A 21,201-nucleotide genomic window follows, 5' to 3' on the forward strand; every position below is an offset into this window, starting at 1 on the left:
CTAGAAGTAAAAAAAAATCATTAGCCTAGAGTTCTGGGTCTGGTGAAAAGTGAAGACATTTTCAATGAGCACGGCAGGGAGACCGTGCTGCTAGAGGACCTGTTCTACCAAAAACGACAAAGTTCTGAAGGGAACTGACACCAGAGAGAAACTTGGATCTCCACAAAGGAGTAAGAAGTATGGAAACAGTAAATGTGTGGGTTTTTAAGAAGCTTTAGTAGGAGCAGTTGGTAGAGTGCTTTCCTGTCAAGCACAAGGCCCTGGGTTCAATCCCCAGCACTGCAAAAAAAAAAAAAAAAAAAAAAAAAAAAAAAAAAGAAAGAAAAAAAAAAGAAAAAGAAAAAAGCTTTAGTAATTTAGGTCCCAAGCATGACCTCCCCTCTAGTAGGCTTCTTTTTAGAGATGCGCACAAAGGTCATCTCTTCTCTTGAGTCTTGAACACAAGCTGATGCTGAGCCACATCTGCTGGTCTTTTCAGTCCTGCTTCCCCTGCATTCATACAGTCAGTATTAACTGACCATTATGTTTCAGGCTGGAGAGGCCAAGATAAATAAGACATGGTTCTGCCATCAAGAAGCTCCGTGCCTGGGGTTGGTGAAAGGGGAGAGGGGCCAACCAAGTCAAAGAGTTAAAGACAGACCTCCTAACTGTTCTCAAATCCTAGCAGGCCAACCTCAGGCAACATCATCTCTCTGTGCCTTAGTTTTCATCACTGTAAAAGGGGGATGATCATGGGACTATCTCTTAAGAGTCGTGCTAAGAATCAATGTTTTAACATATAAACTGGCAGAACTGGCAGGGCTGGTGCCTGGTTTATACTAAGCACCTGGTCAGTTTTAGCTATTGTTATTACAGGGGTGGTTTGCCAAGGAGGCTGTAGGAGCACAGAGAACATCTGAGACAGAGAGGGGCAGGATGGGAAGGGGAGACATTTCAGAGGAGGTGAGGCGGCTAGGTTTTCAAGGACAAGCAAGGTAAGTGGGTAACAATGGGGGTGAGATCTCTGGGCAGAGGCAAGATCGTTCAGCATGGCATGGAAATGTGACTCTGTGTGCGTGAGCAGACCATGGCAAATGTGTTCGGTGAGGCTGTAGTCCCAGAAATGCCCAGGGCTCTGTGCCCTCTCTAGACGCCTTTCTGACTTCCTGCAAGGGCATCTTACCTCCTCCATCATCCAATCCATCCAGGCTCTGCCGTCTGAGGCGGTGACTGCCCCCAAAAAAGAGAGAGAAGAAGATGAGTTTTAAACCCAAAAAAGGAACTACCCACTTTTTTATTGCAGTCAGTTTCTCCGAGGTAGTGACGCCCCTAGACCAGCTTTCCTCCCGCCTCTTGGTCAAACCCAACTGGGCAACTGGCTCTGCCATGTATGGTTGCACAGGCTGCCCGATGCTCCGTTCTGAAGGCCGTCATCACGCACGCCGTGACATGTTGCTCTCCTGCCCCTGGGAGTGTGAAATGGGGGCCTCTGCTTTTACAGCCACATTTGTCTAGAAACTTTTCTTTTTGAGGGAAATCTTAGGAGAAGGTAAGGCTTAGGAAGCTGGCACTGCCTCTGCCTGTTTCTATCAAAGCTTAGGTCAGTGTCTGGTATCAAAGCATAACGATTCTAAGACCACTCAGTGGGCGATGTGATGTGGGCACCGATGCCAGAGTCCAGATCTCCACCGGGGAGGAAGCACCGTCCACCCCTTGACTCAGTGTGCGTAAGACCAGCCCAGTGCACAGCCAGGCTCATGCTGTCTCATTTTTAAATGCTGTATTCAACACAGGCTGAAGAGACAATGACCACCGAGCTGTGCTGCTGACAAAGGCCACCGTAGGATGCCACGAGAGAACTGGAAACATACTCTTCTATCTCTTCTGAAGCCTTCCTTCCAAACCTGAGAAAGAAAAGATGAGATTTCTGAGAATCCATGAGTCTCACATACTGGGGTAATGTTCTGGGAAAGGGTTTCAAAAGTGGGACAAATCAGTATATCTCAAGTGCTTCATTTGTCTGATTCCTCTATTTTTTTCCCCTTACGCTGGGGATTGGAACGAGGGGCAGTCTACCACTGGGTCGCACTCACACCCCTTTTTATTTGGAGACAGGGTCTCTCTGAGTTGCTGAGGCTGGTCTTGAACTTCTGATCCTCCCTCCTTAGCCTCCTGAGTACTGGGATTCCCAAGAGCCCCCCACACCTAGTTAGCCGAGTCCTCTTTCTAGACGTGCCCCATAATCAGCACAAGCAAACTGCAGGTACTACAGTGCCTTCCTGCCACCTTGTCCAGCACAACTACAAGTCCAACTGTCCTGTGTAGGAGAAGGTTCAATGAGGAGCTCAAAACCCAAAGGGACACAAATGATATGGCCCCTACTGTCAACCAAAGCTGGCCCACTGAAAATGAAAGCACTTTCTTGTGACTGAGGCTCTGGGTCTTATTTGGAGGTGTTAGTTGTCAGCATCTGGAGCTTCCTGGGGTGTAGAAGTTCAGGTTGTAGGCCCAGCCACCGTTTTGTGTGTGTGTGTGTGTGTGTGTGTGTGTGTGTGTGTGTGTGTGATCCACACAGGAGTATCCCTGTGACATTCCATGAGGAACAGGATGCAAGGTAGACACACACACACTGGTGGCACAGGAACCATCTGGGGAGACTGTTGGGCATGCCTGCTGGTCTAGCAGTGGGAAGTCTCTAAATCAGTTAGTTTCGGGGAGGGAGGGCCTAGGACTATGCATTTTAAAGAAAATTTCAGGTAATTCTAATCTAAGGAGGTCACTACTGACACTGAGAAACACTGACTTAAAGTCTTCTAAGCGAGGCTGGCAAAATACTGATAATGATCAAAGCTGGGTGCCAAGTGCACAGTGATACATATTTAGGGTCTGAAAATTCCCAAGAAAAGAGTTGCATGTTGTTTAAATGAATTCTTGGTCAGAAATCTAGCACAACGAGCCAGGGTTCAAAAGAGGTGGTGGCAATGTTCCAACGGCCCAGAGGCAGGATGCCCAAGAAGGCCCTGGACAGGGTGGATCCATGGGCCTCACCAGGAAGAGCTGCCCTGGAGCCAACCACCAATTCCTGCAAGGTGCAAATGACTCTCCCAAGAGTTGAGCCATACTTTCATTTTTGTCAAAAAAAAAGCCAAAAATAAAATATATACTAAGCCCAAGTTTAAATAGAGTAACCTCCATGAAATTTAAGAATATGTCAACTGTACTGTTTAGAAAAGAAAAGGATGGCTGAGCCGGGAGGGAGGAGAAAGCGAGTAGGAAAAGTAGGGGGAAAAGAGAGACTTCCCAGGTTGCAGAGGAGCCTGGGCAGCCTGGGCAGCCAGGGCAGAAGGGAGGTGGGACACAGAGGCAGCAGCAGGCAGCCAAGGCCAGCAGCAACAGGAGGCCCCAGGCATCACCCCTGTGCTGGGTGACATGGGATATTCTAATGCCTGTTCCCCACCAGAGGACCACTTAACCAATGCTCCAAGCCCCCAAGGCCACCTTCTATGTGGGAGGACGCAGTCTCTTGTCCTAGCTCCTGTCATGCCCAGAACCACTGCCTCTGACCCATTCAACCAATATGTCACCAAAGGTAGAAATGCCTGGAAGAAGACGGGTAATAAGAGAAGAACAGGACGCGGAGATTAGGTACACAAGAGACGGACTCCGTCCAATCACCTTCAGGAGAGTGGCTGAATTATTCCCTTCCTAAGCGATGTGCCTGGAAAAAGCAGGGGTGATTTTGTCTGAAAGAAATGGTAACAATAGCATAAATCTTTGCGGGGAGGCTGATTAATTGCCACTTACCCACTTAAACACCCAAAAAGGGGGTGAGTTTAATATTCATCTTAATTGCTGGAGAGCCCACATCCTGGTCTCTCTCCCTCTAGGGGGAGCCCAAGGACTCCCCAACAGAGGCAAGAGAAAGATCAAATGGAGTCCTCAGGGAGGGGCAGCAGAGATGCCCTTGGGTGGCATGCTCTCTCTCTCTCTCTCTCTCTCTCTGCCAGAAATAACAGGTCTGAGTACTTTCTCCTTGTGGACAGGTAGTCTAATGGGATGGAGCCCCCGACTCTGATCTGCATCACAGATGGGAACTGGGCACCTCTCCAGTGTGTATGAGTTTGGTTTGTTTATTGTTTTGTTTTCACATGAATTTGTTGCCAAAACTGGGAGACTGTCTTTATGAAGGTCCAGATTTCTGCCAACCCTGGTCCTGCCCTAGAGCCTGGGACTAGTTCTGAAGCATTGGGTCTTGCTGCTAGTTCTCTCACAAGAGTCAGGAGACGGGCAGAGGTTCCACAGCCCTAGAGGTATCAAATGGGAGGGAAAAGGAGGCTGACAGAACGGCTGGGAGGGTTGCTCTACAGAAACGTGAACACGCAAACAATCTGTGTGTGTGTCTCAGGAACAGAACCTGAAATAAAACCCATCTCACAGATTCATCTTATCTGCCCAGTCCCCAGAGGCACTTCAGGCCAGCACAGTGACATAGGGCCTAGGAGACGCAGCATCTAAGCACAAGGTTTTCACACTACAGGTCATGCATTAGAGTCATGAGATCAACTTAGCGGATCACCCCAGCCTGCTGTGCTTCTCTTTCCTTCCTTCCTTCCTTCTTTTATTTCTTTTAATTTTAATATTTTTTATTTTTTAGTTGTAGATGGACACAATGCCTTTATTTCATTTAGTTATTTATTTCCATGTGGTGCTGAGGATCGAACCCAGTGCCTCACTTGTACCAGGGCAGCGCTCTACCACAGAGCCACAACCCCAGCCCTCTTCGTTTTTATAGCATAGAAAAGAAGAGCATAAGCTTGCAAATAGCATACAGCATAAGCATTTTGTTTTTAGTTTTATAGACTCACAACCTAACATATGTAGGATATATTTTTAATTATTGGTGACAGGTTGAAAACAAACAAGCAAACAAATAAAAACCTAAAACAGCCCACCAGGGTGGGTAACCAAAAAAGGGTTTGGGGCTGATGTTCTGCACCCACAGACTGTGAGGACAGAGGCTGAGGCAAAAGAATCGTGGGTTCGGGGTCACCTCCTCCTCACAGATGCACTTCTTCTCCAACCTGAGGGAATGGAGGCTGTGGCTGAGGCCCGTGGGTTCCTGTCCATTACTGCCCACAGGGGCCTCGTGCCTGGCTGCCCGGAAGTGGCTACTAGAGGGTTGGGGAGCTGACAACAGCCATAATGCTAGCGAAACCACCTTGCAGAGATGGAGCACTCTTCAACACCCTCTAGACTGTCACATCTACAACACTGTCAGCTGAGCGTGGAAAGGAAGAGAAGCAGGTTTCAGCAGAACCGTTTACACCCAGGGACGCTGGGCGCCGGGGAGGGGGCTTCACCCAAATCACAGAGCTAGTTAGTGATAAGGCTGAAACCAGACTCTGCACCTCCCGACTTTCACTCTAAGTCCCAAACACGCAGCCCCCAGCCTTTTCAAAAGGGGATCCCGCCTGATCCTTCAGTGTCCTGGGACACCCAGACATCTGTCTGGATTGACGGCAGCCACTCCATTCTTGACTCACAGAAGGCAACAGAAGGCTGAGCCAACGTAAAGCTGGAGAGTCCTTTAAACAGGTAGTTCTTCACAGAATCACACCTGGGAAGCTTTTTCAATGAAGATGTGCTAACCACCCCCACCACATAGTAATTTCCAGAAATAGGCCCCAGGCACGACTGTGAGACTCAGTGCCCTAACCTTATTTCAGATATGAGGCTGAACGCTCCAGTTGCTAAGCAGCGATTGGAAAGCTACCTGCCCCCTCCTCCTGAGCTGCCTACTTTCTTTCCAGAAGTGTTAATGAACTTGGACTTGGCCTAAAGGCTGCGGTGAGGAGGGAATAGCCAGGGCCCCCAAGTGGTCAAGGGAGGGAAGGAAGCCTCTGTTCCTGGATCTGTCCTGAGAGTCACACGGGAGCCCCTGTGCTCTCCCCACCTGGACGGGGCAATTCAGACCTGATTACAGATGCTCATTCAATATGCAAAATGTACGGCCGGGAGGCTGCTGAACCAGCATTTTGAAAAGTTAATTAAATGCCAGGTTTCTTTTTAACAACTCCTCCATCACTTGCTAATCGCTGTGGCCCTTTTGCAGAGTGAAGCCTCACCTCTAGACTACGAGGGTAAACATCCTCCCTCACCTCCACCCACCAGCTGCCTTCCTCCTGTGAGTGAGACACCCACCTGGCCAGAGGGCTAGCAAAGGGAAGTCACGGCCACCTCTGTGTGGTCCTTTCCAAACTGCCCCAAACACTCAGCCACAAAGCCACCATGTGCTTCAGCATCGGCTCCTTGGGCAGAGGTGCTTAAGGATGAGGGGTGGTCTTTCTGTAGAGCCCAATCCTTCAGCCCAGCACTCAGCAAGTCCTACTTTTCTGTTTAAAGGGGATACGTATTTCGAGTTTGTCTGGTTTTGGTGGTGGTGTTGGGGACTGAACCCAGGGCCTCAGTAGGCAAGCACTTGCTACTGAGCCATATCCTCAGCCCCCTTTCTTGCTTTTCACCCCAGCTTCCCTCTCCTTGGCCTGATGTAGTTACTCACTCTTAATTGGGGGGAACCCACTCCCAGACCGCAGCCGGCTTCCCCACAAACCTGCCAGAGAAGGACGATGGCCAAGCACTTGGCATTCACCAGCTTGCTGGGTGCCAGGCACTGTCATCACTGGCATCGTGCTGTTTATATGTTCCTGTCACCACAGCTTATGTCGCGCACAGTCTCACATGTGGTGTTACTGAATGATCACACTATCTCACTTCATTTGCTGTTTTACAGGTGAGGAGACTGGGGCTCAGAGAGGTTAATGTGCCTAAGGTCACCCAGCTAACAAGCAGCAGAATGCAGCCTCGGCCATCTGACCCGCAGGCCAGCGTTTGACCCCTATGGGACAGAGGCAGGTCGGCAGTTCCACACCACCAAAATGCTCCTTCTAGACTCTGCTTCAATCCAATCAATATTTTCCAAGATGGGGACACATTTTCAACTTACAAGGGGCTACGGCTTCACCAGGCCTGACGATATGGTAGCTAACGCTGCTTTAATTATTCTGTGTGATTTATTATTATGTCTTATTTACAACATGACACCTTGCATTATGGCAAAAAACAAGGGATCCTGGCTAGCTAAGTCACCTTCCCCTCCATGTTCCCTCCTTTTTGCGTTTCTTTTGCTTAAATTCGGTCTCCTTCCTTGGTACTCAGAGACCACACTGACATTCATTTGATTGGATGAGGACAAGCCTGTTCCAGAGGTGCACCCCATGACTATAGCCCCATAGACCCAGTGGACTCTTTTTGGTGTGTGAATCTGGGAATTAAACCCAGGGGCAGTCTACCAGTGAGCTACATCCCCAGCCCATTTTTTATTTGAGACATGGTCTTGCTAAGTTGCTGAAGTTGGCCTTGAACTTGTGATCCTCCCACTTCAGCCTCCCAAGTAGCTGGGATCTCAGGTGTGTGCCACTGTGCCTGGTTCCTTGTGGACTCCCAAATCCTCACTGTTTCTTTCTGGGGTTCAATGGTAAAGATGTGAATCCTCCCCTCTTGTGGATTCTGTCCTTGTCATCCCCTTGCTATGTGAGGGGCCTGTCCTGGTCATCATGATCAAGAGACCACACTCAAAGGTCAACGTCTGTGAGACTTACAAGTGGTCATGACTCCAACCACAGGAACCCCACTAGCTTCTGGGGGAGATGCCCTGAAGCACCCCAAGTCCCCCTGCCACATAAGGCCTCAACTGCTACCACCCAGGTTACGTGCCAAAGGCTGAGAGGCAGCGCTAACGCAGACATCATCTCAGGTGAAATGTTCCTCTCGTGTCTAATGGAACACTGCAGAGATCTAAATGGAGATAAAGTACCATGGCTCAGAGGACAGCCCGGATGCTATCTTTATGCAGCATGACAATGTTCAGTGGTTAATTAGACACCGTTAACCTATTTTAGCAGGGGACATAACTGGGATAAATGGGGGGAAGTGTCCTTGAAGCCTCTTAATACCCACGGCACATACTGGACCCCAGACTCACCTTCCTACTGCAAGACAGAACAGGCTTCAAACAGACCAGAGTGCCAGGTCCCTGAGTGGCCCAGGGGAACGCCCTCCCTGGCCCACTCCTGAGAACCACCGCCTCTGAGCCCCGGAGAAATGTGAACATTGTTTGGACAAATAGGGACAACTGCAACCTGTTACAGGTGCGAACCTAAAGCCACTGCAGGGCACTCACGTGGCCCCATTGCAAAGAGAAGACATTCTCCAGCTGGGGGCAAATTCATAAAGAAAATTTGATAAGGGCAAGATTAGAAATAAGATTAACAACTAAACTGGCACCAAAACTACTTTACATTTTAAAAATGTATCACTCCTCTAGAGAAAAGAGAGATCAAAATGTAATTTTCTCAAAAAGTTTTCTACCTTCATGATTATAAGATGTCCAATAAAAATCTCAAGATGCCCTTAAACCTCGTTAAGGTAAGTGTTACCCAGGCCTAAGACAGAGAAGACAGTGTGCCCCAGATCACATCACTTAGCAAATCCAAAACCAAGGCTCTTAATAAATGGTGTGACCCACCAAACGAGCCTTTGCAAGGAAAAAAACGGAAAGGAGACACCTGCTGTTGTCATGGTGGCTACACTGCCCCTTCAGTATCAGATGGTAAACAGGATGCTTGGGGACACTCAGCTCTAAGGTGTGTCCCCACACATACAGTACTGGTGAAAAGCCAGCTGATTCTCATGAACTAAAGTTTTCCTGGCCAACAGATTCCTCTTCATTCAAACCTCTCCTGAAAGCTAAAGTGCCCCCCCCCTTTCCTAGTTCTTGCCATTTACCTGTTTACTATCTAGTATGTATCAGGTATTATATTTTCTCCTTTCTTTTAAAGACAAGAATTCCTTAGCACCAATATTTTGGCACTCGGGGATTTTAGAAGTGGACCACATTTAGCTCCTGCTGGCATAGTTCATCAATAAGGTATCTGGTAAAGAGATAAGAACTCCCGTCGGTAGACCGCCAAGTCCTGACCTCTGGAAGGGACAGTGAATTACAAGGCAATTCCTGGGTGAAGTCTGCCCCCTGCTGGGTAGATTAAAAATAACATCTTTGTTTTGAATCAAACTCAGTATTTATGGGGGGGGGTGAAACATACAGAAACCGTTTTAGTAGCTAAAAATAGTGATGTGCACATGCCTGCTATCATGAAAAAAACAGCAGAGACAGAGTTAGACCTTAGGTCTCAAATGAACATTATTTTATTCAGGAAATATTTATCAGATTGCTAATTATGTCTTAGGCACACATGGGAGGTGGGAGAATTGAGGACCTTTTGCTTAGGATTTTATAATATGGTGGGAGAAAAAAAAACGGAAATAAACTACTACTCCCATAAACACACAAATTGCAGGGTCTAAAAGACAATGACCACCATCCAAACTGGTACCTGCTAGAGGTAGAAAGGGAGACTTGGATTCAGTAAAGGGACCTGAAGAAAGTCTCACCATCAGCTGGATGCAGAGCTGGGACTAAAAATTAAGGTTCATAGCCGGGTATGGTGGCGCATGCCTGTAATCCCAGCAGCTCCAGAAGATAAGGCAGGAGGATCACAAGTTTGAAGCCAGTCTCAGCAACTGAGCAAGGCCCTCAGCAACTTAGTAAAATACTGACTCAAAATAAAAAATAAAAAGGGCTGGGGATGTGGCTCAGTGGTTAAGTGTCCCTGGGTTCAATGCCCAGTACAAAAAGAAAAGAAATTAAGGTTCACACACACCCCTTGGTTTGTGTGCTGGTTCTACCACGCCCCTAATTTTGCAGGACGAGTAAGACCAGTGTTAGCAAGATGTCACAGGTTCCAGAGGGAACTAGCCTCTGCAGTTGGGGAATCTGGGGATGCTTGTAAGACAGGCAGAAAAGCCACAGAAAGGAAGGAAACCACCTGAATAAAGGTCAGAGGCATGAAGGGGCCAGGTGTGCTCAGAAAGCACCAGAGTACCCTGGTGTGGCCAAACGCGGGCAAGGTGGCAGCTGGGTAGGATGCTCATGGGTCTCAACTGTGCATATACCAACTGATTAGGAATCAGGAGGAAGCTGTGCAGCTAGGAATTAATTTTCAATGGATTCTTTTTTTCCCATTCAAGTCACTGAAGCCAACAAACAAAAAGAATAACATGCAACTAATATGTAACCCGCCGTGTTATTCTGCAATGTAAAAGCAGCCAAGGGTTAAGTGTAAGAAGTTGGGTGTGCATACCGCCATCTCCCCAAAAACAGCAGGGAGGAAAAGCAGCTGACAGGCACAATGGGACAATGCATCCCGAACATCTGTGCTCAAGTGCCACCTTCAGGGATTGTGCGATGGTTGTGAACTTTCCTTTCCACACCTATTTTCATTAAATAGAGTCTTTACTTTTACTTTAATAAATGTAATTAAAGAAATTTTCTTGGGGGCAGGTAGACAGGAGATTTCACCCAGAGACGTTCTACCACTGAGCCACATCCCCAGTCCCTTTTAGTTATTTTGAGACAGAGTCTCACTAAGTTGCCCAGGCTGGCCTTCAGCTTGTGATCCCTTTGCCTCAGACTCTCAAAGCTGGGATTACAGGCAAGTGTCACGCATGGCACCTGGCTTCAGTTCATAATTGCTGGATGAGAAGGGTCTTCTACTTCTGGAGAGAATTTTCTGCTCAGTAATTGAGAAACCTGTGAAGATTTCTTCCTAGGTAGATTTCTTTCTACTCTGTTGTTTTCTCTGCCCCTCTTTTACAACCTGTGGTCCCCCTACCCACAAAGCCCAAAGATACACTGAAATCGCCCAAGTGATGAGGGTGCAAAGAGAAGGTCTTGGGGGGTATTTAAGGGGGGTCCCCCTTCCAGCTGCCACACACAAGGCCAGGAATCAGGCAGGGACATATGGTGGCCTCCTGGAAGGCTTATGGTTCCTGCTGGTGAATTTCTGGTAAACAGAACCAAGGACACTCCAGCACTTCTAAACATGGCCTCTTGCATAATGACCACTGTGACACCAGGAGACAATGGCACAGCCACCAGTAACCAGCTCTAGTCAGGGCAGCAAGGGTCAAAAAGTAAACTCACTCATTAAACCCACTAGGTCAGAGAAAATCCAGACTCTGCGAGAGGCCTCCATTCCGTGTGCATATTTATACCTACATATGCCCAAGTTGCTGCTGCTTATATTAAAACCGCTTTGGGTTATTTCTCGATAAAGGACCAAAAAGAAAAGGAAAGAAGAAGGTGTGATGTTCACAGATGCATTTTATTTTTGAGAGCGTGAATTCATCAAAGGAAGAACAAGGGGACCATTCTGTCGGGTGAATCTTAACCAGTGCAGGCACCTCTCGTCCTTCCCTGCTGGCCTCCCACTGCTCAAGCTGCAAGGAGCCAGGCCCCCTCAGCAGCAGCTGGCTGGCTCAGGGGACACAACTTTTTTCCTTGGAAGTTTTTTGTTCAATCAGATTGCTTCATATGATCAACACCTCATTTCTGCGAGAGTCCCAGAGGACTGCAGCAAAGACGCTTCTATTCTCAGTCTTGCTCTTACACAGACAGTTCAGTGCACGGCCCTTCATGAACTTGAGATGAATGGCCCAGCTCTCGAGGTCTGCAAAGGGGCACGGACATGGGATGCAAGGTATTCATCACTATATTAATTAGTTGTGTGACCGTGGGCAGCGGGGCAAGGTGACATTTAAGGGCCCTTTCTAACTCTTAAGGTTCTAGAATTTGGAGTCACTAAACCTCCCCAGGCCTCGTTTTCCCTGTCTGCAAACCGAAGGGGCCAGACTCCAGGACTGCTCAGGTCTCTGCCCAGCTCTGTGAATGACCACCAACACTGCCTCCCTCAATCCTGACCCTACCCCATCTGTTCCCTGTTCTGACAGGCCCCTAGAAGCCCTCTCCCCACAATAGATGGTCTATCCTGCCCTAAAATTTCAATCAAGCCAGGATAATGTGTTTCTCCAAGTCCACGTAGCAGGGGGGAACCAAAAATGAAAAAAGGGAGCAGAGAGAATCCAAGAGGAAACCCTCTTTCCTTTTTCTTTTCTTTTTTTGGTATAGGAGATTGAACCCAGGGGTGGTTTAACCACTGAGCCACTTCTACAGCACCTCTTTATACATACGTGTGTGTGTATGTGTGTGTGTGTGTGTATTTTTTTTTTTTTTTTTTGAGACAGGGTCTCGCTAAGTTGCTAAGGCTGGCTTTGAACTTGAGATCCTCCTGCCTCAGCCAGGTTGATGGGCATGTGCCACCATGCCCAGCTCCTATTTCCTTTTTTAATAGCTTTTAGGGACAACAAAGTTAACATGAATTCTCTTCCTCCTTAATAACTTACAGTCTTTTCCTCCCTGGGCCATCCTCTTCTTTCTTAGCTGTGGTCAAAACTTGCTTCAATTTTCCCAACTACACTGAGAAATCCTGCTTTCCTGTCACCTCTCCTAAACTGCTCACCTGCTCCTAACACTCCCAACTGTTTCTTCCTGCTTAATGTCACTCTGGCTTCCTTTCCCACCAAGCAACTGGGAAGAGGGCACCTGCTAAACACTCCAAGCCTCCAGACACGGGCACCTCCAAACCAACCTGCCTGTCCCCTGGGTGGAGGGACTCGAAGAGACCAGAGTAAGCACAGGGGTCAGGCCAGCCACGGTGTGTATGCCGAGCTCTGCTCTAACCAGCTTCAGTTCAACCAATGGTCCTGGAGTGAGAGGCTGCTGTCGTTTGCCCACCAAGTCTCCTCCATGGTTAATGATGAAACGTGGTCCCCAAGGCAACACTGGCAAGCGGCGAGGCTTTCAGGGGCTAATTCGGTCGTGAAAGCAGAGGGCCTTACAGAAGGGCTGGAGGGAACTCCTGAGGCGCTTTTGCCCTATCTTCCGCCACGTGAGGACATGGCAAGGAGAAGACCGCCATCTGAGAAGCAGAGAAGAGTTCTCAGCAGACCACAGATTTGTGGGTGCCTCACCTTGCCCTTCTGGGCCTCCAGAACTGTGAGACGTCCATTTCCATTACTTAACAATTGCCCAGTCTGTGGTACTTTGTCACAGCACAGGAACACACAAATACCTGGGGGCTAGGTTCAGAAGAGCTTCACGTTCCGAGCTGTGCGCTCCTGGGCAAGTCACTTCAACTCTGCAAAACGGGTGAGGAGACCACAATCGACTTCAAAGTTTTGTTCTAAGAATCAAGTAAGTTAATTCAGGCAAGACATTTAAGAGAGTGCAGTCGGTGTCACTTAATGATGGAGAATGTCCCGAGAGATGCATCCTCAGGCAGCTTCATCATTGGGGAACATCGCAGCGTGCTGACACCAACTGAGTCAGCTCTGATGTTACCAGGTGATATGATCCTCAGGACCGCTGGTTTGTCACCGGTAGTGGACTGTACCTGTCACACAGGAAGTGCTCTGCCAACCGGAGCCGCTGCCACCATGGCCATCGTGGGATCGTGGGTTCACACTCCCACACTTAAGCCGCTCTTGCTCCGTGATCCTAACTGAAGACCAGCCCCAGGCGGATGCTGGCCACCTTCGTACCCTTTGCCTCCAGGGACCACCATTCCCCTGGCTTCACATGCTCCCGCTAACCCCTGCTGAACTTGCCGGCTCACCGTGGGTCGCACGCCCAGCAGCCTGCCCTGGCCACGTTACCTGCCGGCTCCCGCCTACAGACTCTGGGCACATGGGACGTTCACCACCAGCAGCCCCTGCTTTCAACAGACAAATCGACTTAACCCCCTGGTTTGCGTGAACCCCTCTCGCCTTTCCGTTCTCTGCTTCACTTTTTCTACCTCTTGGGCCCCTTCCTTCCTTCAGCTACTTGTGTTCCATCCCTGTTTAAAAGGCAGCTTTTCTGGCATTCCAATTCTTTCTGAAGGATCCTCCACCCCTAGAAAGCTTCCAGAATGAGGTGACATTGCTCCTGTGCTTGTCAGCACAACTAACCCTGTCATGTGACACGGTCGTTACTGCAGGACAGCATCGTCCAGAGACTTCTGAACCTTAGCTTGATGGAGCCAGAGCACAGAAAAGTTTGCTACCTGGCCAAAAATCACTTCCCTGCCCTCTTAATCCAAACCCCAGTTGTGCTTGGAGTGACAATGAACCCAAGTAAAAATACTCCATTCCCTTGCCACTCACGTGCTGCCTTTCTGACCAAGGAGAACACAGCAGATGCAGCAGCCCCTGGAGTGCGCACCAATGTCCCTTGCTGCCCCAAACCAAAGCCTTCCTAAGGAAGAGTCCTCCACTTTCACCTCCAGGTCATTGTCCCTTTTTCCCTCCTGGAAAATGGGGTGAGTGCTAGAGGGGCAGCAGCCATTGTGCAATCAAGATGAGAGCATGACAAGAGCCACACACCAAGGACAGTGGGCCCAGAGAGGAAAGAGCTGGCTCTGCTGGTGCAGGGCTGCCACTCCGTCCCTGGGTGGCTGGGCCCTGGTCCTCCCCTGTCTGAGGCAGATGCCTTCCATGACAGCTTCTGCTGATGCGGTGTGTGGCTTGCAGACGTTGTGACCCAACCACAGCTCATCCAGTGCAAAGGAGAACCCACATCGCAGGGCAGGAACAGGCAGCTGGAGAACTCCAATCTCACACGAGCATCGTCGGCTGATCCACTGCGTCCCCGCAGGGAAAGCAGCAGTATGAACTGGGCTCCAGGGAGTGCAACAGCCAGGGTGCGAGTGAGAGCCATCACCACGTGTGCAAGAGGAGGAGAAAGACAAGCAACACCTCCACACCTGCAGCCTCAAGAGAGCACAGCCACTGGAGAGTGGCCCCAAGAGAGCCCTTCAGAGGGAGCCACTGTGACTTCTAATCAGAAGTACAGATCTGGTCTCCTGGCACAGGGCTCCCCAAACTCTTGGATTTCTGAAGTGAAGACAGCCTCAGGATGGAGGGCTGGTTGCCAAAGGAACCAACTATGTGATTGAAAGGTTGGAACTTTCTTTCAGTCCCAGTTCCCGCTCTATCCCTGACAGCCAGACCTCTGAGGAAAGAGGTTGAGGGCTGAGTGATCACCAATGGCCAATGACTTAATCAATCTTGGCTATGTAATGAAGCTTCCATAAACACCCAAAGGGACTAGTTCTGAGAGTGTCCAAGTTAGTGACAGGAGGAGAGTATGCCTCATTCCATGGGGACTGAGATTCCCAAGCTCATGACCCTTCCTAGTCTCATGTTATGTATCTCTTTGTCTAACTGCTCATTTGTATCCTTTAAAATACTATGTTAGCCAGCTTTGTGTTACTATGACAAAATACCTGAGATAATAAACTTATAAGGAGTAAAGGTTTATTTTGGCTCACAGCTTCAGAGTTTTCTGTCCTTGATCATTTGGCCCTGTTGCTTTGGGCCTGTGGCAGCACAGTATATCATGGCAGGAGCACGTGGCAGAGGCCTATTCACCTCAAGGTGGCCAAGAAGCAGACAGTGACCAGAAAGGACAGGGGACCCGTTATCCCCTTCAAGAGCACACCCACAATGACCTAATCTCCTCCCACTAGAGCCCTACCTCTTAAAGGTTCTACTGCAACACGGGCAGCGCCAGGAACCAAGCCATGAGCACACGGACTTTTGGAGGACTTTCCAGATCAAAGCACAGCAAACATGCTTTGAAAAAAATCTGCAAAACTAAGTACCTCCCCGAGTTCTGCAGCTGCTGCAGCCAGTTAATTGGCTCTGGAGCCCTGATGTCACCTCCAGGTGGACAGTGTCAGGGCTGAGGAACACTGCAGGGCACCTGCCCCGTCCACCTGCTTGGTGTGGGGAAGCCCCACACACATGGTGTCAGAGGGAAGTACCGAGGGTGCGAGGGCGTCGCAGGAGAAGAGGGATGTTTTCTCATTTGACAAAGAGGCTCCTACTGTGGGAGAAATGGATTTCCTTTTACATCTGCACATGCCCGAAGATGGTGCCACGTCAAAAAGACGTTCGCAAGAGGAGTGACGAGGCGTCCCCGCACCACTGAGCACATTGCCAACACTCCGGAGGATCTCCTGCCCTGAACAATGAAGAGCGCCTGTAGCTCAAGGCCCTGCCGCAGGCCCTCTCCACCCACCCCTCGGCCCTTCTGCTTCCCTCAAAAACGCTGGGCTCAGTCACGTGCACCACGCCGCACACAGGTGTGCGGGCGCTCCCCTCACCTGGCCCTGCCTGGAGGCCTGTTCCTCACGGTCAGCTCTTCGCTGCAAGGCTGTAGCTCACAGACAAAAATGACCCGCCAGCACGGGCAGAGTGCGTGTCAGGGGCTCACACATGCACTTTCTGAGTTGGGGAGGGCCTGCGAGACCACTTGATTTTGGCCCAAGGGTGCTAAGCTGGCTGCTCAAGGCCGCCCTGGGCCTCTGCCCCTCTGCACATCCTACCCAGGGCTCTGCACTGTGCACACTGCCTTTCCCTGCCCCCTCTTTTAAAGATGTCCTCCTCTGCTGAAAAGAAGGCTCAAAGTTCAACCTTGAACTTTCTTCCCTGTGAGGTGTGGATAACAGGGGACTCACTTCCCAGAATCCTAAGAGCCCACAGGTCAAAAGGGAACTTCCCGATCAAGTTCACACCCCTCAGGGAACTTCGGCCAGAGGGTGCGCAAGATATGCTCCGAGGTCATGCAGCCCTGACCTTGGGGACAAGCATGCAGGCAGACGTGTGGATCCGACTATAGGTGTGGGGAAAGGGTGACCCCGGCAAAGGAGGGTGGTCAGTAATGAGCTCAGGAAACAGCCTCACAGGACCCAAGAGCAGAGGCTGAGGCTGCCAAGGCCCAGAAACTAGTACCTGCCTCCCAAGCTGGCTGCCTGGGAATGGATCCAGTTCTTGGAGGGCACTGCAGGGTTAGAAGGGACAACCGTTTCCAATGCCTAATTGAACTTAACGACTAGCCTAATTAAGCCCTTTAATGGCAGAAATGGCATGGCCTTGGCTTGTGCCCCTAGGAGCAGGCGGCATCCTTTGCGCTGGCCTCCCTCTGGAGGCCCGGCAACTGGCTGGAGCGCAGCGCTGCAGACAGTCGGCCAAGGGAGGTCAGGGAAGGCTCCACCTGCCACTGCTCTCCCGCCTGAGCTGTGTCCACACGTCCCGTGGGAATGTCTGCTGAGGCACCAACATGTGCAGGGACACTCCGACGCCAAGGGGAAAAAGACAGGAGGTGGCAGAGCACCAGAGAGCATCAGACTCCCCTGGGTCCAGTTCTGGCTGGCGACTTACAGCCGTGTGACTGTGAGCAAGTCATTTCACCTTTCTGAACATCAGTTTCCTCATCTGAGAACAGAAATAATAACAGCAACTACCCACGGGCTGTTTCTAGGACCAAGTGACTGTGTCCAGCACGGGGTCCAGGACTGGAGTCACGAGAGAGAAGGTGTCTGTGTACGAGTGCTACGTGTGTGTGGTGTGCGCAAGGTGTGGGTTCTGGTCATGCAACAAAAGGGCTGGCAAGATGTGGGCTGTCCAGCTACAGCTTTGGGAGCATAGTCCCAAAGGCAGAATCTACTTCTACGGATGAAACCATCATTTCCCTAAAAAACAGAGCTGCTGAAAAAAGAAAACAGAAAAACTTGGGGGGTTGATCATGAGGTGGATGGGGGCGTGACTGGACTTAGGTTAGAAACGTCCAGTCAGGGGAGTAGTGTCTCCTACTATTATAGGAGGGATTACCATAGAGCAATTAGGAATAGGAAGTATATCCATAGGCACTGAAGCGTCCCCAGATGCACTTACTGTTAAGTGAAAAACAAAAAAACATTTAAACTCAAGGTGCAAAACACTTAATATGATCTTGCTTATGTTAAAAAAATACCTATTTTTGTAAGTACAGATGCTTGGATTTACAGGGGTTAGATCCTGATAAACTCATTGTTAAGTGGAAATGCATCTAACACACCTCACCTACTGAACACCACAGCTTGGTGACACAGGCTGTGTAGAGTTTGGCTGTCTGTCCTGTACTCCAAGGCAGCAGGGGGTCCTGGCTGCCACAGCCCAGCATCACAAGAGAGGACTGTATACAAATCCCCAGCCAGGAAAAGACCCAAATTCAAAACTCAAAGTACTGTTTCTACTGAATACCTATTGCTTTCACATCACTGTAAAGTTTAAAATCATAAATCAAACCATCGTAAGTGCATGCTGTGCATGCTGGAGTGCGTAAAAGATACCAACAAGGAGGGAAAAGAGGTACCGGGGACCAAAACTGACCACATATACTGTTATATTGTGTGCACGTAGGAACTGTACCAATGAATCCCACTATGATGCAAAATTATAACGCACCAATAAGACAATGGGGCTGGGGTTGTGGCTCAGTGGTAGAGCGCTTGCCTAGCATGTGGGAGGCACTGGGTTTGATCCTCAGCACCACATAAAAAAATAAATAAAGGTATCGTGTCCATCTACAGCAAAAAGAATTTTAAAAAGGTACCAACAAATGGTTCCAGGAGTGACTTTTAGGGAGATGGCTGAGAGTAGAGATGGCAGTTGCAGGTAAATTCAGTTTTAACTGTCTTGTTTGAATTTTGCATCATGAAAATTCTCAGTTGGCTTGAACAACTAAAAGAGACTTTATTTTAAAAAAACAAAACAAATAAAAAAAAAAAAAAAAAAACCAGGCTGCTTCTATGAGTCCGCCAGCAATGGAGGGTTCACACAGACCCCGACCAGCACTGACAGCCACGCTCACATTGACAGTCTAGAAGAGCCCTGCACGATGCAGCAGTCCAGAGAAACAAATGGAATATTCCACCTCCGTGTTTTGGCTGCTGCTGGTTAAGAGAGTTCTGTGGGTTGTGTTTCCTTTCCTGACACCAGAGACCCTTGGAGCTCTATAATCCTACCCCTCGCTCCAAGAAACGACCAGCTCCGTCACCAGAGGGCTTTCGCTTTACAAAACCAGAGACCAAGGCAAAGGCTTTGGGGTCCTGCAGAGAACCCACTCTAGGCACACCCGTTTTTCAACGAGGCAAAAGTCAAGGGCACTTTAATGAAGAGAAGCGAAGGGGAAGAGGAAGCTGAGAGCAGGCTCTGGGAGGCAGGACGGGTGCCTGGAGCGGGCGGTGAGCCAGGCCTCCCCTCTGGCAACTGGGAGCAGTTCTGCTGTCTGGCCCTGTGGGCACCAGCCGTCGCCTGGTGCACGCGCGCAGGCGGGCGAGCATCATGGGTGACACTGTTCTCTCCACAACCCCCCACCCTGTGCCTCAGGTGCTGCCTCTGCTCAAGGAGAGGAGTGACCAGGGCCACTTGTCAGGTAGACTGCTCCACTTTTCAGAGTGGCAAGCAAAGTATCCTAATGCTACTGGAAGCAGGAAGCGTTCAACAGAGTGCGATTGTTTCAGGCCTCATCTGCATAAGCAAATCGTTTTGTGACACTACACAAGCCATCCGAGGCCCTCAACTGCAATAAATACAACCTAGAACACCTGTTTGTTCTGCACCAAACATCCCCATGTCAACCCAAGGGGTGTGGCATGAAAGTACCCACCAAATCACACTGAGAAGAAGGGGGATGCATATTCCCTACCTCTTCGCTAGTCTACGCGATCCCTAAGTACCACATCTAAAGCCTTTATGAAACTTTCCGAGGGCCCTGTTATGGCTATTCCATGAGTAAGCACTGGAAGTCTGCTTTCTCAGACTGCAAAATATCATCCCTACTGTCTGCTTGTGGTCATTTTCATGGAGATAGGAAACTGTGGAGTACTATGCAGCCCTTAAGAAGGAGGCAATTCTATCCTGCACAAAGATTCAGAAAGCTCAGTAAGAAATATTATTCTGCGATGAAAGAAAAATGCAGAATACATACACTGATTTGTGTGCATGGTGGGAGATAAGAAGATATTAACTTGTATTATTTTGCAAATGCATAGAGTGGAAAGAAACACACACACAAAACTGATTAGCAGTAGCTGCCTCCAAGAAGGAAAGCAGGGAAGAGACTGACTTTTCACATCCTGCCCTTCTATGCCTTGAATTCTATACTACATATATTTCTTATTTATCTAAAAAATTGAAATTCACCAAGACAAGATGACATGAAGTCATGCAACAACTCACACATAAGAATTTGTACTATTTCTACATCTACTCCTTCTCTCTCTCAGGCCTCTGGGAATGATCATCTTTCTCAATCTAGTTGCACTTCAGCTTCAAGATCAAACAGACTTTCCTCCACAAAAAGGCAGATCTACTCACAGCTAGACCTGGGTGCCTGAGCTGGCCAAGGGCCCGTGCTCTGTGACACACCCACACAAGGAAGAAATGCTTGCTTTTCCTCCACCCAGGAACAGTGACTTTTGGTAAGTAGGACACATAGCTATGCGGGATTTGGGGACTGAAGGGGAGGAGAGCTCAGCCAAGAGCTTTGCTGACACCCTGCTCCGCCGCTGCCATGCCTCCTCCCCTGCCAGCTACCAAAACAATCTACCAACCACTCAGGTGCCGGAAGGTGGGGAAGGCTGAGGACAGATGGGTTCACCAGACCACTCTTCCCTACTTAGCTGAAGTGGGATACTTACTTGGCATTTCAGTGTACACAGGCTGGGTGTTAGGAATTTCACCTTCAAATCCTGAGTGCATAAGATTTCCCCAATAAACAATGCAATTCAATTCTAATTCAATTCTAGTTTTTAAAAATTACTGCCTGGAGTAGTGGTGCATGTCTGAAATTCCAGCAGCTCAGGAGGCTGAGGTAGGAGGATCACAAGTTTGAGACCAGCCTCTGCAACTTAGTGAGACTCTGTCTCAAAATAAAAAATAAAAAGGGTTGGGGATGTGGCTCAGTGGTACAACCCCTCTTGGTGCAATTCAATATAAAAAAAAAAAAAAACTATGGGTTTTCTAAATTCATTAAAATAAAAATGTATCTAGCTCTTCCTCCACCATCTTTCTGTCCAGGCTCTGAATATAAATCAAGAGCAAAGTGAAAATTACTGAGGCACCTACATGGAATAGATTAATGTAAGGTATACATTAAAAAGAAAGGATATTGCTTGGACCAAAAGCCATCCTTTCTGAACCTACGGTGTTGTGAAAGCTACCTGGAGGAAAAGCAGACACACGCACCACAGTGCATGATAAGTTGAGATGGATGTTCCAGCAGGGAGTTTACCCTGCATCTCCAAAACCCACAAAAACGGACACGGGCCCCGTGTGTTGGAAATGGATGTACAATTAGCTCCCTAGAGTCTTCCTTTCTTAACCACCTCGCATGCTCCT

At 49.0% G+C, this 21,201-nt stretch overlaps 1 protein-coding gene across 1 annotated transcript in view; it reads right to left on the reverse strand.

The window, feature by feature from the left end:
* Positions 1-21,201, reverse strand: part of IFT43 (intraflagellar transport 43) — an 81,159-nt gene that overhangs the window by 22,141 nt on the left and 37,817 nt on the right. Inside the window, exons 4-5 of the mRNA XM_079129241.1 lie at positions 1,851-1,883; positions 1,163-1,209 (exon numbers count right to left, since the gene is read on the reverse strand). Of these exons, the coding sequence (XP_078985367.1) occupies positions 1,163-1,209; positions 1,851-1,883 (80 nt within the window). The remainder of the gene's footprint in view (positions 1-1,162; positions 1,210-1,850; positions 1,884-21,201) is intronic.

The sequence above is a fragment of the Sciurus vulgaris genome (genome assembly GCF_902686455.1).
Source record: "Sciurus vulgaris genome assembly, chromosome: 2".
Lineage (NCBI taxonomy): Eukaryota > Metazoa > Chordata > Mammalia > Rodentia > Sciuridae > Sciurus > Sciurus vulgaris.